General features: G+C 38.4%; 1 protein-coding gene across 1 annotated transcript in view; it reads left to right on the forward strand.

Annotated features, from left to right (window-relative positions):
- The window catches only part of TPK1 (thiamin pyrophosphokinase 1), a gene marked incomplete at both ends in the record, with an annotated part of 307,976 nt that overhangs the window by 244,062 nt on the left and 40,229 nt on the right, over nt 1-23,685 (forward strand). Inside the window, one exon of the mRNA XM_080338654.1 lies at nt 2,464-2,575. Within this exon, the coding sequence (XP_080194780.1) occupies nt 2,464-2,575 (112 nt within the window). The remainder of the gene's footprint in view (nt 1-2,463; nt 2,576-23,685) is intronic.

Below are 23,685 nucleotides of genomic sequence, written 5' to 3' on the forward strand. Positions count from 1 at the left end.
GTCTTAAAAACTCTCTTGTGTAATATCCATGAACCAATTCCTAAACCATTATTTGACTTAACAGTTGAGAGGGGTTTTTTTGTAAAAAAAACTTGCATTTTGATATTTCAATTCCTGTTTACTTGCTGCCTTTGGTTTGGCCCTCTGGGCTCTTAGTTTGAAATTTCTCTTATAAACTAAGGGAAAGAAAATGTTGTTTTAGGGAAGAAAGTCAAAATTCTTACGTAATCACTGGGATGTGTGAACTGGGATTCTTAGGGAAGCATCAGATATGTTGAAAGACTACTGATAAAATCCTGGATATTGGTGAAACTCTGGTGGTGGCATCTTTTGTTTTAAAGATTTATTTCATGAGAACAGAAGGACAGACTTCTGCAAAAATGTCTTACTGAATTTAATCCCTATCGGTAAGGTGGGCCAGAATGTTGGCGAAATAGGAAATGCAAACCTAATAGTGGGTAGACACAGGTTTTGAGAATACAGGACTTAATTAGGTTCTCTGTTGGGCCACTTACTTTTACCTCTCTTTTTCATATTCCTTTACAAATTGATCAATGTAGTGAGGTTGCTCTTCAAATAGCTCTGAGCAGCAATATGTACATTCACTGAGAACAGTCTCACCCCTTCTCTCCATCATCAGCTTCATTATAGACAATATCTGCAGTACCATAATGAGAGAGCTTGTAGTTGTACCTGTCCTCTCCCTTTCCTCCTCCCTCTGTACTGTGAGGGAGAAGTAGCATGGCATATTGCAGAGCTAAAAGGTTATCAAACCTGAATTTGTTACACCTCTGAATTTGGCAGGCAAGCGTTCACAACCATTATAGAAACACACGGCTCATCACCACATGAAGCTGGACACCCTAAGATAGATGATATTGGATTGGTTTTCTCATTGCTCTGCAAACAATCACACAGGCTTAAGCTACGTGATCTGATAGTCTCTAATTGACAGCTTTTCCAAGGTTCATTTGTTAACTGGGAGCATGACATGTATCAAAGTTGTTTCTTCATAATGCGTTTGGCATTAACAGGGGAAGCTGTCAAACACCTCAGACATCAACATCTCAGCAATAAGATACTTGGCCTCCAGTTTTGACTTTCTAACTAGTGACTTTATATTTGCATAGGCATTTGGAATGAGCATATGAAAGGACAGGACATAAGAAAAAAGCTTCAATACATTCCCCAAAAGAAAATTTGTGAAAAAGTATTTTTGCTGATTGGGACATTTACCTGAGTTTTGTGGTTCAACTGTTCTTTTTTCTTGGTTTAAGATCTTGGTTTCTCACTTAATAAAGCACTTTCCAAATACTCATTGGATTTCAGAGGGTTCTTTTATTTGGGTATATTAATAAATAGGCATATCTGATTTTATTTATAGTGGTGAAGAATTTGTATGTAAAAGAGATGCTGCAGGGTTTAGCTTGCCTGTGTATCCACAAGAGAATACAACCTCAAAGAAGTCTCTATTTTAAAGCACCCTAACCTTTGCCCAGATAAAGCCCATGTTTGTTTGAAATAATAAATTACCTGTGTAGAAGAGACGAGAGGATGATTTCTCCACCAGTGTTGTCACTGTTTTGCATTTGCTATTTACTTGCTTTCATTAACCCTTTTCTCAGAACACAAATTGTGCCAGGACTCTAATGTTCAGCTTTTGTTTCTTTTTTCGTTCTGTAAAAGATTTCCACTATCTACTCTTCCTTGCAACCATTCGTACACAAGATGTTCACACAGGGTCTATAAGTACTAATTAAGAGCTTGGTCACAAATCCATCATCACTAATTTCTGCTGCTTCTCCTGCATCCCATGAACTTGATATTAATAGTTACAAGATGAATCTATCTTAGATATACAAAAAATGTGTTTTAATTTTAGTTTGTTGTTCTTACTTAGTGTAAGCATGTTACTCTAAATATTTAAATTAATTTCTCTAGCACCTAGTCAATTTTCTGCAGGTATTCTTCATTCTGGAAAGACTACATGCCTGGAGAAGTGAAATTTTACATTAAATTTTACAGATGTCTTCAAAATAATGAAGGAGCTTCAGCAGTGCTTTGACTAACATTGTTTAGGAAGTGAAACACAGCTGTTTAGATGAGGAAAAAAAATGAGTGAATGGGTCAGGATGCCTTCATTTGACAGGAATAAAGAGGCAGGCTCTGACAGAAGAGCCTCATCAAAAAATGGCAGGGAAGAATGAGAAAAGTCAGATTCTGCTTAGAAAAGCCAGAAACCAACTTTTTTAAAGCCCTGAGGTCTGGAACCTGAGCACAGGTCTTTCCTCCCTCTGTAGACATCCATTACCTGAATTCCTACAGGCAAATATTCCTGAGCTTTGGGGGACATTCTGGACCTGCCTCCATCTAAGTACTTTCTGTTTTATTTGCAAGGTGTGTTGACAAATGTAATTTGTGTCCCTGGTGAGCACTGACTCCAGAGGCCCTTCTGTCTTGCAGGGCAAGCACAAGCTGCACGTGGACACGGGACTGGAAGGCACCTGGTGTGGCCTCATCCCCATCGGGAACTCCTGTGAGAGCGTGACCACGACAGGCCTCAAGTGGAACCTCAGTAAGTCAGACGCCTCCAGGACAGGGGGTTTAATGTTATCCTAACCAGACAGTTACAGCAGCTTCACCAGTGCTGAAGGGTCTTACATGTTTGAAGGTGGCCCTGCCAGGCCACTTTTTTCTAGAAATGAAGGGTTGTGGTTTCTTTTTTTTTTAAAAAAAAGAAGATAAATATATTTAAACCTGAGATATCACAGGCAGGAACATGTTTTCCATTTGGGAGTCATTATGCTATTTAAATAAAACATTTGTTGAGGTCATGATACATTACCATCTTGATACATTGCCCTCCAGGGAGGAGAAGCTGCTAGTGCCTAAACTCCTGGTTATAAGCCATAAAGTTACAACAGACAAATGATAATGTGACACAGATTATTAAAGCTACTTCACTTATCCTGAACTGCTTTCCGTATGTTCTCTGTTTGTCAACTCAAAATTAATAGATCTTTCTCATTTTCTTGTTTTAAAGTGGGAAAAAATGCATTTGATCTAGAACAGGGATATTTATCTGTAAAGAAAGGGGGTCCTTGACCAAAAGAAATTCAACCTCTTGCCCCTCCTCCCACACTGAATCATTCAGGATGTATTTACTCATGAAAAAAAGGGATATTTTAGATAAAGATCCTTTAAAACTTAGGAGAAGCAAAGAAGTAATTGAGAAGCTCTAATCTTGTAGTCTGATTTACGTGAGCAGACTTAAGGGCCATCCCATCTAGAAAGGGCATGTGGTTCTCACAATATGTGGTACAGTGCCTTCAGTGGCTAGTGATTAATCTGACACTGACCCGCAGTGCGAGCCAGCAGCACGTGTGCATGTCTAGAGAACACCTTGCTCTACCGAGGATTTGAGCATGTGTGATTAAGGAGGTGGTAGGCATTAGTAGCTCATTAATGATAAAATGTATAAATATGGCCTTAATTTCAAGATGTGAGAGGCTTGCCAAGTGAAGAGCTGTTGGTCTAGTGATGTTTTTGTCCTTTTAAACTGAATTGTAAGAGCTGAATATATTGCATAAGGGATGTTCTCTTGATTTGAACAAGAGTCAAATATTTTCATTTGTACTGATAAGTACAGTTAACAAGTAAGGTACTGAATTTTCATCTGCTCCTCTCCTATTGTATAGTGAATTTTGTGACTTCTTGCACTGAGGAACTACTCATTTATCAGTAAATGTTCTGCCCTCCAGAGTGAGGTGAAAGAACCTCAAACCAGCCTCACATTAATGGAGCATCTCTGCAGCCTGTGTTACTTTGCAAAAGGCTACTGTGTGGATCAAATGTTGCAGACGCTGTGAGGTTGCAGTCCTTTCTTGTGGTTTTGATTATTAGTTTAAAAAGTTGTTTTTCAGATACATCAGAATACATCAGATTTACAAAGTGTTCATTTGAAAGATGGTAATTTTAAAGATTGTCTGCTCCCACAAGTGATGTGGCTCTTTTACTACTAAATTATGATTGCCTGATATGCTGAAGCTAAAGGACATAGGGGTTGCTAGTCTAGCTGTGCCAGCTGGAGGGGAACACGTTGGGAGGTGCAGTGGTAACAAATAATAAGTTTCTGTCTATGATTGGGTTGCTTTATCAGTTTTTCCGTGTTTATCATTCTAGTTGTGCTGTAGTAAACTTCTACAGGTTACTTAGAGGCATAGATAGATATGGACCTATGGGGATTTTTATTACACTTTTTTTCTTTTTCTGGAAAAGAAAAAAGTATTTAAGTGACTGTTTCCTACTTGTTTGATGTTAATGTGAGACCACCATCTCTGCTTCTCCCAGTCCTTGTTGCTCTCTGTTTCCAAGAGTAAACCTCAGACCATAACAGTGTTTTCCTTAGTGATGTGTACGCTGCACCCCATTATAGGCTAACACTTTCAGTCTCCGTATTCATGTTTCTCACAGTTCCTTAATTTATTTCTCTGCGTTATCATCTCAGATATATAAAAAACAAAAATGATCTGGTCTTCCTTGAAGATGTTTCATCTGTCTGAGACACCAGGATTGTTACAACCTGAAACTACCCTTGTGCCCAAGTGATCAGAGCTAACCTTTACTCATCCAAATACAGATTTTGAATCAGGTTATTGTTCACATACTGATAAAACTAATTAAAGAGTAGTTTCATCCCCCAAGAGGAAAACCAATATCTCAAATCCAGCATGTGGTTAGTTATGAGTTGGTTGGATGTTTTCTCTAATAAATAAGCCTTACATTCAGATAACCTAAGTTTGATATTAGCCTTCATTGTGCTCATGACTTTTGTGCTGCCTGTAGTTTTGCAAGTACTTTAAAAAAATTTAGTCCTCCTGTAAATTGTGATGGAGAAGCAAAAGTTCACCTGGGAAGAAAAGGGTATAAGAAGATACTGGAGTGTGATGTGGATGTCAGCATTGTTCCTGAGGGATGGCAGTGGGAGAGCTTTCTCTATTCATTCATTAAGGGCACTCTGAGCACACACCTTCATAAACCTCAGTGAATAAAATGGTTTGGTTATAAATCCATTTTCATTTGTAGATCATGAAAAAATGGAATTTTAAATACAAACATGATGTGAAAGGCCTTTTTGTCCAGTTTGTTATGGAATTAATTGAATGCGACCCAACAAGTTTGTTTTTAAAAACTAATTTTTGAGTCCTCAAAGTACTTGTTTTAAGTGTCTGGGCCGTAAACTAAATCCAGAATTTCAATTCTGTCTAATGATTCAAACTTGATGCATTAGGTGAGAGGTGAGCCCTCATTTTTGCGAACAATAATTTCCAGTAGCTCAACATTCGAATGACACTGCAATACAAGAAAGAGCTGGCTTTGCATCAAGGTCTTTAATGTTTAACACCAATTTCAGTCTGAGCATATCTAGATTACTTTGTTGATTAAAATTTGTAAAACCTTCAAGGAGTAGTCAAATGTTATCTGTGTCTAATCTACAGGTCCTGTCATGAGACTTTATAGTCTCTGAATAGAAAAAGACAAGGATAAATACCTAAGACAGAAGCTGTATTGTGGTTGAGAGTAGGCTATCAAAGGTCTCATTTCAATGGCTGAATTAGATAAAACCTGAAATCCATAAATTATTCTGCCAGCAGAGAAACAATGATGTCTTGGTTGTATTTTTAATATTGCAGACTTCAGTATTTTTTATGTGTCTGTGTGAGAATGCAACATGTATGCATGCTTTTATGCATGCTTATCTTAGTTATTTGCTAGCCTTGGAACAAACAGAACTTTCATTTATTTTAGTTCTCATCTTGTGGGTGAAAGAACTAAGAGAAGAAAGTAGAAAACTGATTACAGAAAATACTTTTTACCCATACTTACTATTGTGCAGCACACATTCAGAACACATTATAAAGATATTCTATCCACTCCCAAAGGAATACAGATCTTTTCTCTATTAAAATCTGATTTATAGCACAGGATTCAGATAATGCTTTATCTGATTTGACTCACCTGGCTGCTTGCTGATAACAGCTCCCGTGTCTAATAAATAAATAACAAAAAATCCAATAATGCCAGAATTACCCAGCATTCTTCATTAGGTCCTCAGTGATGCTTTCATGGAAGGGACTAAGAATGGAGGTAGGAATCAGCTGCGCTGCTCATGGAAGAAGAGGTTGGAGGATAATGGTAGGCTTTTCTAGAAAATAGTTTGTTTTCTAGCAAATTACTGTAGAAAATAATCTTGCCAACTAATTTACTGTTCATCTCTATGGCCTTTAATATGCTGTATGTCATACATACCTTTCATGTACTGAAAATGCCGGCATACATATATATATATATATATATATATATAAAAAAACTGTGTGTGTATGTGATTGTGCTTTCCAGATAATTTTCATGCAAATTTGCTTCTTTAGGCAGGAAGTTAAATTGCTGTAAAATGCCACCATTCAAAAGAGCGCCACTGTCATTTCACTGCAAAAGGCAATAACAATAACAACAGGAGCAAGACCTTTCTCTGACTGTAGTAATAGAGCATCCACTGACTACTAACTTCACAGGTAGATAAACAGGATCCAAAATGTTTTTGATGCTGTTTATATTATTAGTAAAATTGAAATGCTTTCACTGTTTTAGTGCATTGGGGATTTTTTGATGTTACATTGTGAATGGAACAAAAAGACTGCAAAAGCGGTAGGGTTTTATGTCTTAGGAGAAATGCAGAGTCAGATAAAAGAAAATTAGTAACTCCTTAAAAATAGTCAGAGGATGAGGGACTGTTCTGGAAAAGGCTGTAAATTAGGACAATGGACAGGTATCTGTGTGCTAGCAAAGCTTTTTGTATAAGCACTCTGTAACCTGTTTCGTAACTGAAGTAGTTTACATGGCACATTTTGCTGCCCTAGTTCATTCTGACTGAGGCAAACTGAGCGGCGCTCCCAGGAGTAGCTCTGTTTTCAGTGGCAGAGTAAAAAGCTTCACAGCTGGATTCCCCTGTCCTCTGCTTTCTCCTCCATGCCTCTCTTCTCACGTTCTTTGCTGTAAGAAGACTCCCAGTACATCAACTGGGAGTATCTTCACATCCTCAGTGATGTATTTTTTCCCTTGTTAAAGCTCTAAGACCCTGGGTTGGGTGGGGTGACAGAAATGACACTGCTCCTCCCAAAGCTTCAGGCATTTTTGACCTATTGCAAGCCATTTGCCTGCAGGAGTGCTGCTGTTTGCCTTCCAGAGTCACATCATTTATTACAAGGCAAGGCCTGCTGAAATACTTTTCCAATAAAGCAGATGTTCTGATGGTGGCAGCCTGGCATCCCACTGCTTTACTGCAAGTCAGCAAAAGCAACAATGAGGGCAGTGCTTAGCATTGCATGAAATGATTTTGAACCAAAAAGACTATTTGGCATACATTAAAGGACTGATGAACACAGAGCTCAGTTGTGCTAGGCCCCTAAAGCTGTTTTTATCTTTTTTTCCTGAACAGCAGCTTGAAAACTCAGTCAAACTTTGTGAAGGGACTCGAGATGGGGATTTGATGTCACACGTTCAGTCCATTTCCACAGATTTCAATGAATGTTTGGAATTGGTGGGAAAGAGATTTGGTTCCAGCTCTTCTGTAGCTGGGTAGCAGAGTCCTGGCATTCAGTTTAGAAAGGCTGCTTTAACGTGATAAACAGATACGCTCTTCCAGATCACACTGCTGAGGCAACATTACTGCTGTAGGACTCCAGTTATGGAAAGATTCATGCAAGTACCATAGTTGTGGACTAGCTCAAACCGCTTCAAGCGGTAAGTTTAGCCCAGCTGGATGGCCATGTTCAACAGGACATAGGGAGTGTATGTATGATACTTCCATACAGCAGTGTTAGGCAGTAATGGCCAGGAACGGTTAGAATAAAAAAACCTCAGAGAGTCTTTTCCAGCACAGTTGTGCACAAAGCAGATGGCTCTCTGGAACCATCCTGAAGTGAACTGGAGACACTTATTTATGTCTAGCTACATTGCCATGGCACACTGCAACTATGGGAACTAATTTCATTATAAATATCAAGGTGAGAAGGTTGTCAAGAGAGTAAAATGCTGCTCTTTCCCTCGAACCTCCTATGTTACTTCAGTCCTTCATTCTGCTAATGGAAATGTGACCTGTGGGTATGAGGAAATAAGTGCTCTACCAGCTTTGGTGCAGATAATCCTCATGTTTGTGGTGCCAGTAGATTGGTAAGAATACTAAAGTCACATCAAAATCAGAAGCAACCTGCTGCTGCTGAAGTCTATGAGTTGTAAGGACCAAATACCTTTGTGGGGAAGAGAGGGGTCTGCAAAGAGCCAGAGAGTTACCATTTAGATTACTGAGGATTCAGAATAATCCTGTGGATTTCAGCAGAGGCTCTGAAGTTTCATCAGTGGGTGTGAGGGCAGAATTTGTGCAAGAAAGAGACCTTTGAGTTTATACTAAAGACATTTAACTCTAAAGGCATTCTGCTCAGTCAACCTGCCCATATGGATAGTGGGAAGTCCTCTCATTTAGACAATGGCAGAAGCAAAGCTTCAAGTACATAATGATGTACTTGAAAGAAAGTCAGTGAAAAATTGGCCAGAGTACAAAGGCTTGTTTGTCATATCCCTTGCAAATATACTTTGTTTTCATATTTAAATGCCCAGAATCAGTCATAATAAATGTAAATGTCACGCTGCCAAGAAATTTCCAAAAACAAGGAAGCTCTGATGCATGTGGTGAGTTATTGCCAGTTCCCAATATTTCTGCAGAACCACAAAGGGGCGAGGACCGGAAGGAGGATAAATCAATCATGTCTGGCTAGAGTCTCTCAGAGTTAAAAAGTGACATGTGCTTGTCTGTGATGACTCAGTTAATGGACAAGTGTACTATTTAGATTTTTGGGGGGTTGTTCAAGTAGGTAGATGTTACTATTAAGAATTTACTCCTCCTTTTCAATTCATTTACAGACCTTTTAGTTCTATTTATTTTTAGCACACACTGGTGTACGTGATTGATCTCTTCTCCCCAGAAACATGACACTGAGGGAAATTATTTCCTCTGCGGTGATCTATTCCTGTACCTTAATGGCAAACAGTTCTGGCTAGTCCCTCTGTTGTGTCTCAATTCTTCATTTGCTGCTCCGTTTATAACCACTTGGCACGTTGTTTGAGGGGGCCCTGCTCTCTCCAGTTTTTGCCTCTGGATGTTTGTGGAAGAGGTGGATTTTTCCTTGCTGTTGTATGAAGTTCTCAAGAGGACTAAAGTCTCGTGACTTTTGCTGTACACTTCTTACTGTCACTGACTTTTACAGTATGCTTCTAAAAAGTTATGTTTTGATTGTAAGTTGTTTATGGCATCCTGATATGTAATTAATTAGCTGTTAAAAATTGGCTGTATTAACTGTTCTGGAAATACTAATTTTTGATGTACATACCAATGACAGATCACTAAGCAAATCTGTTCTTTTCAGGTGAGTTGGAAAATACACATTTCTGATAGATGAACACGTCTTGCTGTAGAAGTAGCTGTGGCTTCTTTTGGGGCAGTAAATACACGTGGGGCACTCCGGGCGACAGCAGGAAGAGAAAGAAGAAAGAGAGAGTGGGAAAACTGAGATGTTAGGAGGTTGCATTTGGGTTTAGAAACATGAAAATGTGGGAAGAGATGAATACAGAGATTGAGACAATAAGAACAGAGGTGTTTTAAGTAGACAGTTGACATCTTCCCTTTTGAAGCACTGAACTGAGGCCAATATTTCTGTCTTGTTATTTCTCTGCTGTTAGCAATCTCCTTCGTTTTTCAGTGCTGTCAAGGCATAATAACCTACTTCTACTGTCAGTAAACCGGTCAACTCAAGTGATGCGGGCCTGTCCACCCATCTGCCTGGGTCTTGATCCAACAGTAAAAGATGGCATTAGACATTTGATTTGAAAACAAGAAGGAAGACTCTTTACTTGCACTCTTGTGGCTACCAGTTCAAGACTCTGAAATCAGGGAAAACCAGAAACAGAGAAATAAAAGTAAGTAGGTTTTTTGGGATGTAATGATGCTTACAGATTCAGGACACCGGCATCATTCAGTGTGCCAGGTGTATTCTCTGGGGGTTAATCAAGAGCCGTAGCTGAAGGTGCAGATGTGTACAACCTCAGCCCCTCCCACTGCAGAAACTGAGACACTTGGGAGGAATGAGGTTAAGTACTCCTGAAATGGGGGATTTTCTTGTGGCTCAGGCAATTGATTGTCCGGAGTTTTTACTCTGTGCAAGTTAGCTGTTCATTTGTCTTAGTGCTCAAGCTGAGCTCTCAGCACTCTGACATTCCTCTGAGCTCTGCTGTGGTCCTGTAAAGCAGAATACTCCAAAATGAAAGCTGTGGTATTGTCTTTAAGGTACCCGCTTTTGATGTTAATGATGTTAGCAGTTTAACAGGTGCAATGGTATTATCAATTCTGTTGTAATGAGCAATACACAGAAGCCTGTGGGGATTTAATATACGTGCATTCAATGCAATTTAAATCCATGCAGTAAATAAGGCATAAAGCCCTATGACGAATCAGGGCTCAACGTGTGTCAGTTAAGAGAATACTATTAGTATTTACTGAAAGTATGTGGCCTCCTTGGTTAATGCCACTGTATAATTAAAGGATGAAAGCTAAAGAACCAGAAATAAAATTTCACAGCCAAACTTTAATTTTGGTATCCCATTGCTCTTTAGTCCATGACTTTGTGGCCCTAGCATTTCTTAAGTTTCATCTTCCATGTGTTTTGTATCCCAGGGAATGTGGGTCTATTTACTATTAACAGGTAGCTGTATGTAGCATATTACATTGTATCCATACAAGTCTAGGTCAGTATGTGGTAGCTGAAGTTCCTGTATTGTCTACATTTTGAAGCTTTTCCTTGTATTTAAAAGGAAAATATTTATAAAAACAATGAAATGTTTCAAACAAGTCCAAATATTTTTAGTATGTTTAAAGTAGGTGGTGATACATGTCACAAAACAATAGTAAATTGAACTAAATTGGGGTGGGATGGATGTCAAGAGATCTTACAATCCGTATAGCTTTCCTATGGCATAATTCCTGAAAAACCTAAAAAAAGGTGACTCTATTATAAACTTTCAGCATTGGGGGTTCCTTCGTAACAGCTTTTTCAGAAAGTCTGCTCTAATTAGAATTTTTGTTTCCTTTCTGTATACTGTGGATACGGTATGTGATAAATATATTCTCATGCTGTTAAGCATTAGGACACAGCATTTATAATATAATTGCCAATATGAAATCTCAGAATTGTACATTTAGGTTTCCCAAATGTAGGGTATAACTCTGTAATTTACAGAGGCACCAGCAATATCACTCTATCACTGCTGATTGGCATGCCACTTAATGATGCTGTTTATAAGACAATTTTCTAATCAGCTGTGTGAACACTCATCAAGAGTTTGCTTCTTGATGTAAACCAGAGAAGTTGGAGAGAAAGATAGGGTTTGTTTTGCTTATAAAAACAAATGGGGAAAAAAGCAAGTTATAAGGAGAACTATCAGGTTTTGTTTGGTTTTTATTCTATTTTTTTTCCCATTTTGTAGAGCATTGATATGGTAAAAAAAAAAAAAAAAAGGGCAAAACACAATTATAGAGAGCTTTGATAGGAATCTGGATTATGCATTTAAAAGCTCAATGTAGAATTAAAAGCTGTGGTGTGAATGAGTCAATATTCTTCAGGGTATTGCCTTTGTATATTTTGAAATTGGATGATGATAGCTTAAATGTTAACATTCTAGTTTTTAACAGGTGTTATATTTCCAAAAATTGCTTAGTAATAATTATGTGATTTGATATTGTAGATAGTCTATTGGGTCTAGTCAGTGGAAACTGGAGCATGGTCACTTTTCCATTCATTTCACATGTCAGTTTTAGTTTTCAACCCAATAAACGTAGCCAAGCCTCTCTCCCGCTCAAGCAATAATTAATTATTCCATGCCTTCTTCCTAGCTATTTCCTTTTTTTCTTCTGTAATAGGCAGAATACCTTTAATTTTAAAAATGTTATATAAAACACACATAAGCTGAGTCAAGTGTGTCTGGCCTGGAAACAATTCATTATGTGATTTAAGAGATTTTAACAAGATCAGCCTCGGTTGAACTGCACAATTTATTAATAACTTTGGTACACAAACATAAAGTACCTCTTCCAAATATATCCCCAGGCAATCATTGTGAACCCCTTGTAAACATACCTTGCCATCCTGTGCTCTGTATATTGAATGTATGTTAAAGAATTTATGTTTTATGAAAACATTAGAGCTTAATACCAAACTTGTGGAATTAATCAGAGAATTGCACCTTGGCTTTGATATTAGTACATTAATTTTGAGGTGCCTCTGTCCCTTCCTTCACTGAACTAGGGTAATTTAAGCCTTCAATTCATCCAAACAGGCATCCATGGGTTTTCATGCACGTGACTAGTTCTGGGGAATATAAAGCAGGTGAAGTTAAACAATGTGCAGAAGTACTTACCACAAGTCAAACTCTGCAGCAGAAGATATAGCCTTTAAATATGCCTGAAATGGCTTTTCTATATGTAAAATAAGGCAGTAGTGGCTTTAATCTCAGTCTCTGGGGTTAGCTGTCAGTGCTGGTTCCTATTCAAATCTCTCTTCTCACTCACTAATGCTGTAGAGCTCCCTTTTCTAGCTCTGCACATTTTTAATGTATTGCTGGTCGGCTGTAGTAATTTACATGAATTTCTCCTGATTTTACTGTTGAATGTCTGGGCAAAGTATGAAGACGTGGTAAGACAAATGACTTTGAAATATTTCTCGCATCTGGCTTCTTTACCTGTAGTTCAATAGATGTGGTTTCCCACCAGTACAGCTGTCAGGTCTATGCATCAAGTAATTTTTTCATGTGAGGATTCTGGAAAAAAAAGCGTTTTGGCTACCTACGAGAATTTTTAAACAGTCATAACATTTCCATTAATATAGCCGAAAGCGTTACAATATGCTACATCTGCATAGTGGTAAGAAAACGAAACGCTCCAGATAACTCAAATCCACTGTGCTTGATTCACTCTATGTTTTTTTTGTCTTTTTAACAGTGCTAAAAATTTGCCACACTTTTGTGGCTTTGTCTGCCATATGTAAAGCAAGATTTTCAATCCGCGTTAAAAACATGTATGCAGCAAATGCAACACACTCACTAGGGAACGGGGAAAATTTTCACATTGTGTAGTGGACTGGATTGTATTAAATACTAACATCAACATAAATCTTAGTTATACTAGAATAAAGAAGTATTTTTTCTTTTTATTTTAAGATATGAAGTGTTGCTGTGTTTAGCTTTTAACATTCCAAAAGCCTGCAAACTGTCTTTCGGCAAATACAAATCAACAAAAGCTGGCAATACTCTGCAAAACATTTGCAAGGTACAGTAGAAAGGTTGGTTGATTCTTCAGAGCTTGTGCATGAGTTTTCTCTCTGCTGCTGCCTTTTGTTACCCTGTGTGTTTATGGTTCGTGTAGTTCTGGAACAGACCTGCACCATTTAAGACTTGTCCTGAATTTTTGGGAGCTCTCCTGCTGGTAGTTAGTTTTAGATCCCAAATGTCTCAAGCAAACATTGTCAGTGAATCTTCAGATTAGCTTGTGTTCCTTTTAATGCCTTCACAATTACTTCAGTGCCCCCGCTGAAATAATATCTAAGGAATTTTACTCACTGTTGTGAAATTCACTTTTTCCAGTTTATGCCATTCTCTAACCTTCCAGGGTAATCATTCCCTGTATGTTTGTCAGTCTTGGTTTTGCACCCTCGTTTCTTGAATTTCTCTGCTGATTTTCTGGCCTACCTCCTCTGATGCAATTTTCAACAAATCCTTCAGAAGTTACTAATAATGAAGGCAGTTTAAAAACAAACAAAAAAAAAGAGACAAAAAACCACCAAACCTTAATTGTCAGCATGGTACAGCCCAACTTGCTGATTCAGTGGGTAGCACACCAGGCTGGGGACCCTGCAGTAGGCTTGGAACACATAATTAGCTCTCGTTAGCATATTCTCTTCTCCTGCTGTTAGTCTTGTTAACTCTTTGATGCAGGGACTGTTTGCTACAGTGGGTCTGTGCAGTGCACCCCATCCTGCCACAGGGGTAAACATAATTAATTGCAATTGGGAAATGACTTCTGGAGTTACAGTTGAAAGTTAATACCATGGAATGATTCCTGATTTTAAATAAATGTATATTCTGTATGCGTTAGAGGCTGCATCTGCATTATTATTCTCAGAAACTGTACTGTGGAAAGAGAAGAAAATCATTGTTTAGCATACAGTGCCACCTACAGAACAGGTTGTGCAGCCTCCATTTCTTACACTTTGGGTTTTTTTGGTTCTTTTTGTTGTTGGTTTGTTTCTTTTTTTGTCACAGTACAGTTGGCATTCATGGCTAAAGAGTGTATTAGATGCTTTTAGCAAGTGCCAGCAGAACTGGAGGATGAGCATGAAAGGTCAAGAGCCTGGGGACCTGGTTGAGCTCTTGCTGAAGTGCTGGGCAGTGGTTCCTGCTCTATCAGCTGCTGCTGCTTGGCAAGTTGGTTCTGTCACCCAGGATAATCAACTGGGAGGTGGTTTGTGTGCTCACTCAGTTCAGCCGTGATCTGCAATGTCTGTAGGCCAGGCTTCATCAATAGCACCCATTATTAACTTTCTCTTAGAAGCCTAAATTGTTTGGGTTTTGTTTTGCTTGGTTTGTTTGGTTTGGGTTTTGTTTCTCTGTTTGTTTTATTACAACTATTTCTAGAAACGCTACAACTAACTTTTCTACCAAGTGCATGATTCACTGCAGTGGTCTGACAGACATACAGAGGTGGAAAAAGAAGGGAAGGGACCAGAGAGGAAAAAGTCCATCTAGGATCATGTTGTGAACATTACGCATAGTAAAGCACGCTGTCAACTGTTCTCTCTGTTCAGAGTCGATTTAAATGCAGGGGAGAACTGGAGGGTGTCCTCTCATGTTGTTACCTAAGCATATGCTGTACAGAACATTGTTCAATAGCAGTTGTGTGTTCACATTGTTCACTGGTTGGAATAACAGTATGAGCATTGTGGGGAGGGGGAGTTGGATTTAATCCCTCAAATCTTTACAGTGCTTTTCAGACAAACATTAATTTTGGTGCAGAAAGATGAATATGGTAATATCTTTTTTAAGACAGAAAAGGCAAAAGAACACACAAATATCACTTCTTCCACTCTCAGGAATCCATTATTTATGTAATATAGCAAATTAAGTTCTGATAGTCACTGCAGAACAAACTGTTGTCTGTCCTCTTTTGTCTAGTTTCCGAATGTTGGAAGTTATCTGACCTTTAAGCTGTTACTAGCTCAGGACCCACTGTTTGGCATCTTCAAATTAGTGGGGTTGAAAAAGAGAAACAGAAAGGGAGGGCTGAGAATGAATTCTGACATCCAGGGCAGATACGAAGTAATTTTCTGGCAGGTGATCTTGCAGAGGAGAAGGAGGAGGGGGAAAAAAAAGAGAGGCCCTTTTTTTTTTTTAATATAGTTAGGTGGGAAATTCAATGTATTTAAAGTAGCAGCAGAGATAGACTGGGAGGCTGAGTGTTTGAGACAGCTGAAGTTGCGTGTTAAATAGAGTTTATGACACTATTCTGCGATTTCTCACCTGCACTGTCACAGTCAGTACATGTGAGTGTGTAGGTGACTGGGGGTGTATGTAAATAATAATTCCTCTTTATTTAATATACCTTAAACCTGAAAAGGGACAGAAATAAGAGTTAGTAGAGTGCTACAAAATGTGAAGGTAATTATGTAGTAGTTATCCTCAACGTTTCCATCTTTAAAGTGGTTTTGAACTGCTTAAGTACAGCAGTTACTGCAGACTGTGATTAGATAAATGGATGCAAATAGTAATTGTAACTGATGAATGATTGATGATGGTTTTATATGTTTATCATTATATACTGTTGTAAACACTTTCTTCCTCAGCAAGGATGGAGCCTGTAAGCAAAATGATGATGTATTGAATATGAATTCAAACTGTAATATTTTAAAGACTATAGAGGGCCAATATTGTAGGCTGGGATAACCACAGAGCTTTTACCGGAGTAACTAGTGAACTTCGCCTTTGATATCGACAGGCCAAGCACCAAACTCCTTCCAGTTGATATTCAGAGCCTGGATATCAGTGCAGCTTGGAAAGTGGGTTAGTAGGAGAGAATTTGAAAGTGCAAATGGGGAAGCTGACTGCTGTTGAACAATGGCTTTGGGTGGGGGAGACACATTGCTCAACAGAAGAAGGGGAGACACCATTTCTCATAATTCTAAGGCTTCTTCACAGATCCTGCCTTTTTTCTCAACTTCTCAGTGTCTTGTCTTCTTGAGTTAGTCAACCTTTGTGAATTTCTTCTGCCCTGTAGATCGTTAAGATCTATAAGACATTTAAAATGCAGTATTTAACAGCCATGGGAGTGAAAGTTGTACACCCCCATTTTAAGAGCCATTTGGGACAGAACAAATATGTTTGGATATTTGGAAATTGATGGGAACAAAGAGACAAACAAGAATGTCCCCAGAAAAGCAGAGTGGGACAAGAGGTTCGTATAATCTGATGCTATAATTCTATTTGATTTGTCACCTGCCATTTACTAGCTATTAATCACAGTAACAGATTAAAGGGATTTTTATTGCAGCAGCTTGAGTTTAATATCAGCTCTTTGTGTATCATACAATGCAAAAAGTAACCTGTGGTAATTAAATTACAGGCTAAGACTTCATTATACATAAATTCTTCTATTCACCAAGGAAAAAAAAAAAAGCAGGATATTACTAAAGAAAAGCCCCAGATCATTAGCAACCTCTGCTCCTTGCTCTGTTCCTTTACATCACATGAACCGCAGTGCTGAAACCTGCTATTTTTCCTATGGCATTGTAGAACTGACAATGAACTTGCCAGGTATTCTGTCATTTGCCTGCCCTTGGTCTTGTATAAAATAAGTGAATTAGGTTCTGTTTTGTTGACCTTTCAGTTGCAAGGGAAATGGTAGTCCTGTTTGCTTACACATCAAATGCTGCCAGGCTGTTGTCTGCATTAACCTTTGTGGAGCACCCTGATGTGATTGTTACCTTCTCACCAGCAACACAGGTGCCAGAGAGAATAGGGAAAGGATAAATTAAGGGTGCCATGCAAAGCAGCTCAGCTAAAGACATTTTTCTCCTGCACTGAAGAAAAGATATTCTGTATGTGTTTAACTACTTAGCTGGTCTGCGAGTCCTGTAATTTGCTTAGTCAAACAGAACTTCAAAACAGATGGTTTCTAAATTTGGGGAAAATAACCATTTCAGTATTTTTTCCCCTGTGCAGACTGCAGTTATGCTTTAGTACTGAAATTATTTGAAAATTAAACCGGAAAGTAAAATTGGGGTCTTTACCAACTGAATACTAATTTCAGGAACATACAATTTTCAGTCTGTGTTAGGTTTTCGTCTGCACATTTAGCTTAAGATTTGTTTATGCTTTGATTTAGTGTTTCTTGCTGCTTACTTGCATAAACACGGCCAAATCAGTCAGTCAGAGTCACCAGTGTATTTAGCTCCCAGCTGCATTTGCTAATAAAAGGAAGAATGACAAGTTCCTTCCTTCACAGAGGAGGAAGTGGAGAAGCATAAGGAAATAATTAATTGCATGTACATAGCACCTGCAATCAGCAATCTATATAGGCACTTTACCAAAAGTAAAGTGCACTGCCTTATCTGGAAGATGTTTTTGTTGTGAGAAACTGCTTTGTTCTCAATCTCTTCATTGAGGAAACTGAGACACAGAGTATTTGTTTGGTCTGAGATTGTAAGTGAAGCTAATCAAAAGTTAAGAATCCTAGTATCTTGGGCTTTGGGATTGTTTTTAATGCTGATAGAAGTAAACTAGGACAAAGGAATTAACTGCTTGATATTTAGTATTTTTAAGATATATTTAATATTTTCCTACATAGTTACAATTTCCAAAGTGTACATAGTAAAATTATATATACGAATACTGCCCCTCTCTTAGAACATATGGTCAGCTGTTAGTTATTTGTATGTGTTCATCCCTGAATGTAAGGAGGTTGTGTAGTTGTGAAAATGGAGTTAAATTCAGTTTCACAAAAACTAAAGCATAATATTTAGTCTCCGCTTTAACAGCCATTTAACTGTTAGTTGTCAGTGTGCGAGCACCTGTGTACACCCTGATAACCTTTGAGATATCTAATTGCCCAAGAACTGAAATTAACTTGAGTTGAAGATTACTAGAGGGAATTTTAGGGATATGGCTTGTTTCATTCAAGTCTTTGCTTCTTCAAACAAGCGTGCCATGCAGTGCCCAACCAGACTCCATTGTGCAAGGCAGAGCTGGGCTGTGGAACTCATTGCTACAGTACGCTGTGCAGACCACAGATACTAATGGATTCAGAAGAAAACCTGGGAAATTAAGGAAAAACGATCCAGTAAACACAGTGATGTAATATCCACCTCAAGAAATGCCTAAGCTACAGGTTCTTTGAGGGAGGGTATGCTGAGAGAAATACCATATTGCCCTGGCTTTAAAGCTCTTTCCTAAATACCCCTTAAGGACCATTGCGTGAGGCTCCTGTGATCTATCCTACTAAGATAAATCCTGGGAACGACAGCAGTGGCTGCTTTTGTACTCATTTGACCCTTAGAGCCTGTAACTCTTTTTCTTCCTGAGATAGCACTTATATCCTTCCTTTTGGCCTCCTCTTCCAAGCTGTTTTGTCCTCTGCCCAGATTAGGGACTCATCATTATAGTTTAAATTGCCCTTTCTTGGACAGAGGGCTAGAACTATATGCCCTGCTACAGAAAGCATTCCCCAGCACAATGTACCACCTGTACCATAGCCATAATATATGTTTATCTCTCTTGAAAACATCTAACCTGCCACATCTTTTTTTAACATCTCTAGGCTCCTTCTGCTAGTGCAGTATTGGGCTGCTGCAAAATACAGCCTTGGATTGCTTGCTAAATTGTCAAACTCAGTTGGCAATTGAGAGACTGCCTCAGCATTTTAATGGGCTTTGGCTGCAAAGCTTTCAGAGGAGGACTTTTGCTCCTTGGAAATCTGCTTTCATGTTGGGGTTTCTAAAGGTGGCATTATAGATCTCCAGGTGTCTGGGTTTATGGACACAAAGCATGGAGTTTCAAGCAGAGAAGAAGTAGACATCCCTCCTTAACACTCACCTGAGTTTTCAGAATTTTTAACAAACTGTTTGAGTGAGTTTGTGGTGTGTTGGGGTTTTGTTTGTGTGTTTTTTTTGGGGGGGTGGGGGTGTTCGGTTGGTTTTGTGTGTTTGTTTTTCATTTTGGTGGTTTGATTTTGGTTTAGTTTGCTTTTTTACAGAAAACTGGTATGCTCATAGCTTCCTCTCCAGAGGCTGTGAAGTAAATACATGTGGTGTAACAGGGTATGTAGCTGCAAGAGCACCTAAAAACTGGAGCTGTAAGGGTAGAGCTATATGTAACTGAAAGCAATAGCCATATTATGCCTTAGGAAGATGATTTTTCATTAAATACTCTTGTTAAGTGGTGGTTACTGACCAGAAGTGCATTCGTACCACCTCACCCAACAGGTGGAAGCTCTTTACTGTTCCTTAAACCATCTTTGAGAAATAATTGAGTTTTCTTCAAATTGAGCCCATTTGTGTCTTCTCTGATATATATGATCTCTGCTGGCTCGGAAGGAATGGTTTTGGGCAGCACATAGTCATGAACAAGACTTCTGTCTAGCCCACGTTGCTTTCAGAGTTGTAGGTTTTATGTAAATCAGTTTTAGGACTGAAACTGCAGGTTAGGTATTCCATGGGTACTTTCTTGGCATGCTGTTTCCCTGACTTGAAAGGTAAAACTACAGTATAATAGCCACTTGATGGTGCTTTCTAAAGGCTGTAATGTCTCTTTATTTTGCTGCAGATATAGTAGCAGCTGGCAGGAGCATAAGGTTGCAGAATTCTTACCACAGCCATTCTAACTCTGTGGCTTTTATGCTACTACATAACATTTATATACACGGTGATGGGAAAGGAAGGTGAGTGAAATGTATTTGCACATTGTGGTAACAAAATCCAGTGTTGACGGGTTATATTTTACTCTGGAAGAAATACCACTTTGGGGATTTCATCTGATGTCGTCATTTGCAGCTTGACCTGCTGTATAATAACCAAAATGTCAAGAACCTGTTTGTCTTGAACTGCTTTGTCATGAGTTCACATCTAAATCTGTAAAATAGTTCCACTTCAAATTTAGAAAGGTAATTGAATTATGCTATAGGAAGCAAATTGTGTTATTTTTCACATCTTTCTAAAAAAACTCTGGTGTTTTAGCATGTTTCCTGCAAGGAATATCAGGTGGATAATATCCTTCACATCCATATATCTAGGCATCACCATGCAAAAGAAAACCTCTCTCTACTCTGATGTTTTCAGTCAGATGCTTTGACTATAGCATTACAGAGCCAATGTAGAAAGTAACTGACGTAATATTGAACAAAGATTTGTGAATTTTTTCCCATATGCAGAAGGCTTATAAACATTATTTTTGCCTTTTTTTTTTGGTCACTCGCATCTGGAACCTATGGAGCTTGTTTGCAGCCTGCTCTCTACAAGAAAATTCAAAAAGAAAAAGGAAAGGTCTCCTGTGGACGGTGGCATGTCTGTAAGTGTAGACAGGACTTATATATATATGGGATGGCGGATTTGGATTATCAGAGGCACTTCATTATATAGTAATCAGAGGAATCTACCTTCAGGGAATTAATATTAAATTTTCTTTTGAAGTAGCTCATACTTCTCTTTTTTTCTTTTGCTTGTACCACCTAACTCTGGCAGAAAGCTCATTCTCCAAAACTAAGCCTCTGAGGGTAAATACTAAATTATCCCAGGTGACCAGTGGAGTGGGGATTGACCTCAAGCAGGTACAATCTCTATTCTAAAAGTCGTGCTTCTGATGTAACTTTACCTTTTTCCAGTCTTATTTTGTGTTGCATGAGTTGCACCATCCACACCTCATATTTGCCTGTTTCTTATGCTTCTGTAGCCTAAATGACTCTGTCTCCCCACCACTTAGGTATAAAAGTAACAGCCCGTGACTTGAAAGTTAGAGACATGGGTGGTTCTCAGTCTCGTGTCCTGGGCCTCAGGGAGAGGCAGTGAGGTACTGTGTTCTGCCAACAGGATAGTGAAAAGACTTAGATTTTGGGAATCAAGTTGCTTCTGCTGGAAAAGTGATGTGTAATATGAAATAAGGCATTTTTCCCATGTGATAAAATGAAAATAAATTAATGGGAAGAGATGACGCAGAAGCTCCTGCCCCCCCTAATCAGTGGTTCAGCCAATGTACGGTACCAGCAGGAGATTGTATTGCTTCAGAAGAAGAAAAATCACCCCATTGCTTGAAAATGCAGTGTTTTCTCTTGGAAAGAAAAATGCATTAGATTGTGATACTTAGTATTTTAGACCTTCTGCCTTGTCAGATCGAGGTTCGCTTGAGCTAGTAAAGGCTGATTCAAATATATAGTTTCTGCCACAGAGAAGACATTTTAGTCTCCACTGTTACTAATCTGGCTGGGAATGACAATCACATTGATAATTACATTGGAACTCCCGTCTCAGAGGCAAAGCAAAGTAGATTCTTCTCCATATAGAATTTGCTTCTTGAACAACCAAAAGTGACAAATTGAATCCCCCTGTGTCTAACTGATGCAGGTCACCTGATACAATCGGGTGACTTTTTTGTATCAAAGCAAAGCTAATTATTAGTAGAATTGTATTGCCTCGCAGGTTCTAGTTTTGGAACTCATACATATTCATTATTCTGTCTGCTCTTGAAAGACTTAGCAATTGGTTATTACAGTTAGATAATTACTAAATACATCCTGTTCTTCTGGAACTTGGATGAAATGCAGACTCAGGAGCCAGCAGGGAATACTCAGCAAATCAGAATGGTCTTAAATCAAAAACTGATGAGAAAGTGCTGCTTTCTGCAATGCATAATTTCACTTTGGAGCACATTCGGCTGAGATGGTGTCAGGTTTTGTTCAGCACTGGCTGTGTGCGACTATGCTGTGCTCCTTTAAAGTGCGTGCCTGGGCAGCAGCATGTAATCCTACCCAATTGCCTTGTCCTTGGCTGTGTATAGCATAATAACGTATGACATGCAATAGCCACAACAGATGCAAACCATCACGGGTGCTCCTGATGTGAGAATGATGGACAATCCAAAAGAGTGGATAATTTTAGTAATGGAGCTGTCCGCAGTTAAAATAGAAGAGACATAAACACTTCTTTAGATATTTTTTTGTATTTCCATGCATAGAGATAGCCTTTAGGGGTTAGGACAATATTTCCATGGCAAAATATTCTGGCTATGTCAGAACTTCCTAGATTAAGTGGGAGTTTATTCTTACCTTTGAATTTGGTTGAGAAGTAACCAAAATTACGAACTAGGAAAAAGGTATTTTTGATGAGATCAATGTGCCCTTTCCCATAATTACTCCTAGTTGTGGCCTAAGGCTTGTTTGTCTCATAAACTATTTGAAAAGAATCTTATCAGCTTTTGGTTGGCTGTGTATTTTTAAGCCCTGAATGAGTAAATGCATGTGCAAACATCGGTGCAATGAAATGTTGCCTATTAAAAACTGAACTCATAAAAACCTGTTCTAAAAGTTATAGACAATCAGCATCTTCTTTTACAGAGGAAAATCAATTTTAAAAGAAACAACTCTGAATATAATTACATGTCATAACTCTGGTTTATATGTGTTTAATAGGTATAATAATACTTACCTACTGTATCTCACAGGAGCCTTTTGAAGTTTAATTAATTAGCGTTTATAAAAGCACATTGAAATCCTAAGATGAGAAGCAGCTCCAAGTACACTATATTGTTACTGTTGTTTTATGAGCAATTTTGAGAAAAATCAGGTACTTCCAGATATCCAGAATGCGTTTTAGTGTTCCATCATAATTATACATTCACATAAAATTAGTTTCTTGTTGTTTTCCTAAGATTTTCCTCCTAGAATCAACACTTAAGGCTGCTGTTTGCCTAAAACCCCCAAAGTTGTATTTAAAACAACTTTCAATGTTAGGTAGACACAATTTATTTCCTAAACCTTTTTTGTTTTTATTTATTTTGGAATCATCAGAAATAAATCAGAAGTGCTTAAATAACTTACAGGCAGCCTCAGTGACAGTATTAACATGAAGTCAACCTATGCAGTATAGTGATATTCAGAGCAGCTTCTTAACTAGTGGGAAGACTGTTAAGTCTTGTGACAGGTCTCAGTAGTTTGTGTTTCCTTACTATGGCAAATGAGTCTGTCAGCATGTTGTTTCTCAAAAGGAAGTTTTGCAGGAAAAAATAAGCAAACGAACAGCTGTGGAGTGTCAGTCTTCAGTAGGAATGGAGATTTTGGGAGCAAGAGAGGTCCCCAAAAAGGATGGCATCACAGCTGGATCACTAAGTGTTTTAAAGGTGAACTATTAATCAGTTCTGAAATTAGACCATGCATTTAGTTAACTAGAGAATCTGAAACCTTTCTCTCTGTATGTAGGGGAGAGGGGCAGAGACAAGAGAAGTAGATAAGTGTATTTTGACTTGTGTTGGATAGCTGCTTTTTTTTTCTTT

This window comes from Nesoenas mayeri, assembly GCF_963082525.1.
Source record: "Nesoenas mayeri genome assembly, chromosome: 2".
Lineage (NCBI taxonomy): Eukaryota > Metazoa > Chordata > Aves > Columbiformes > Columbidae > Nesoenas > Nesoenas mayeri.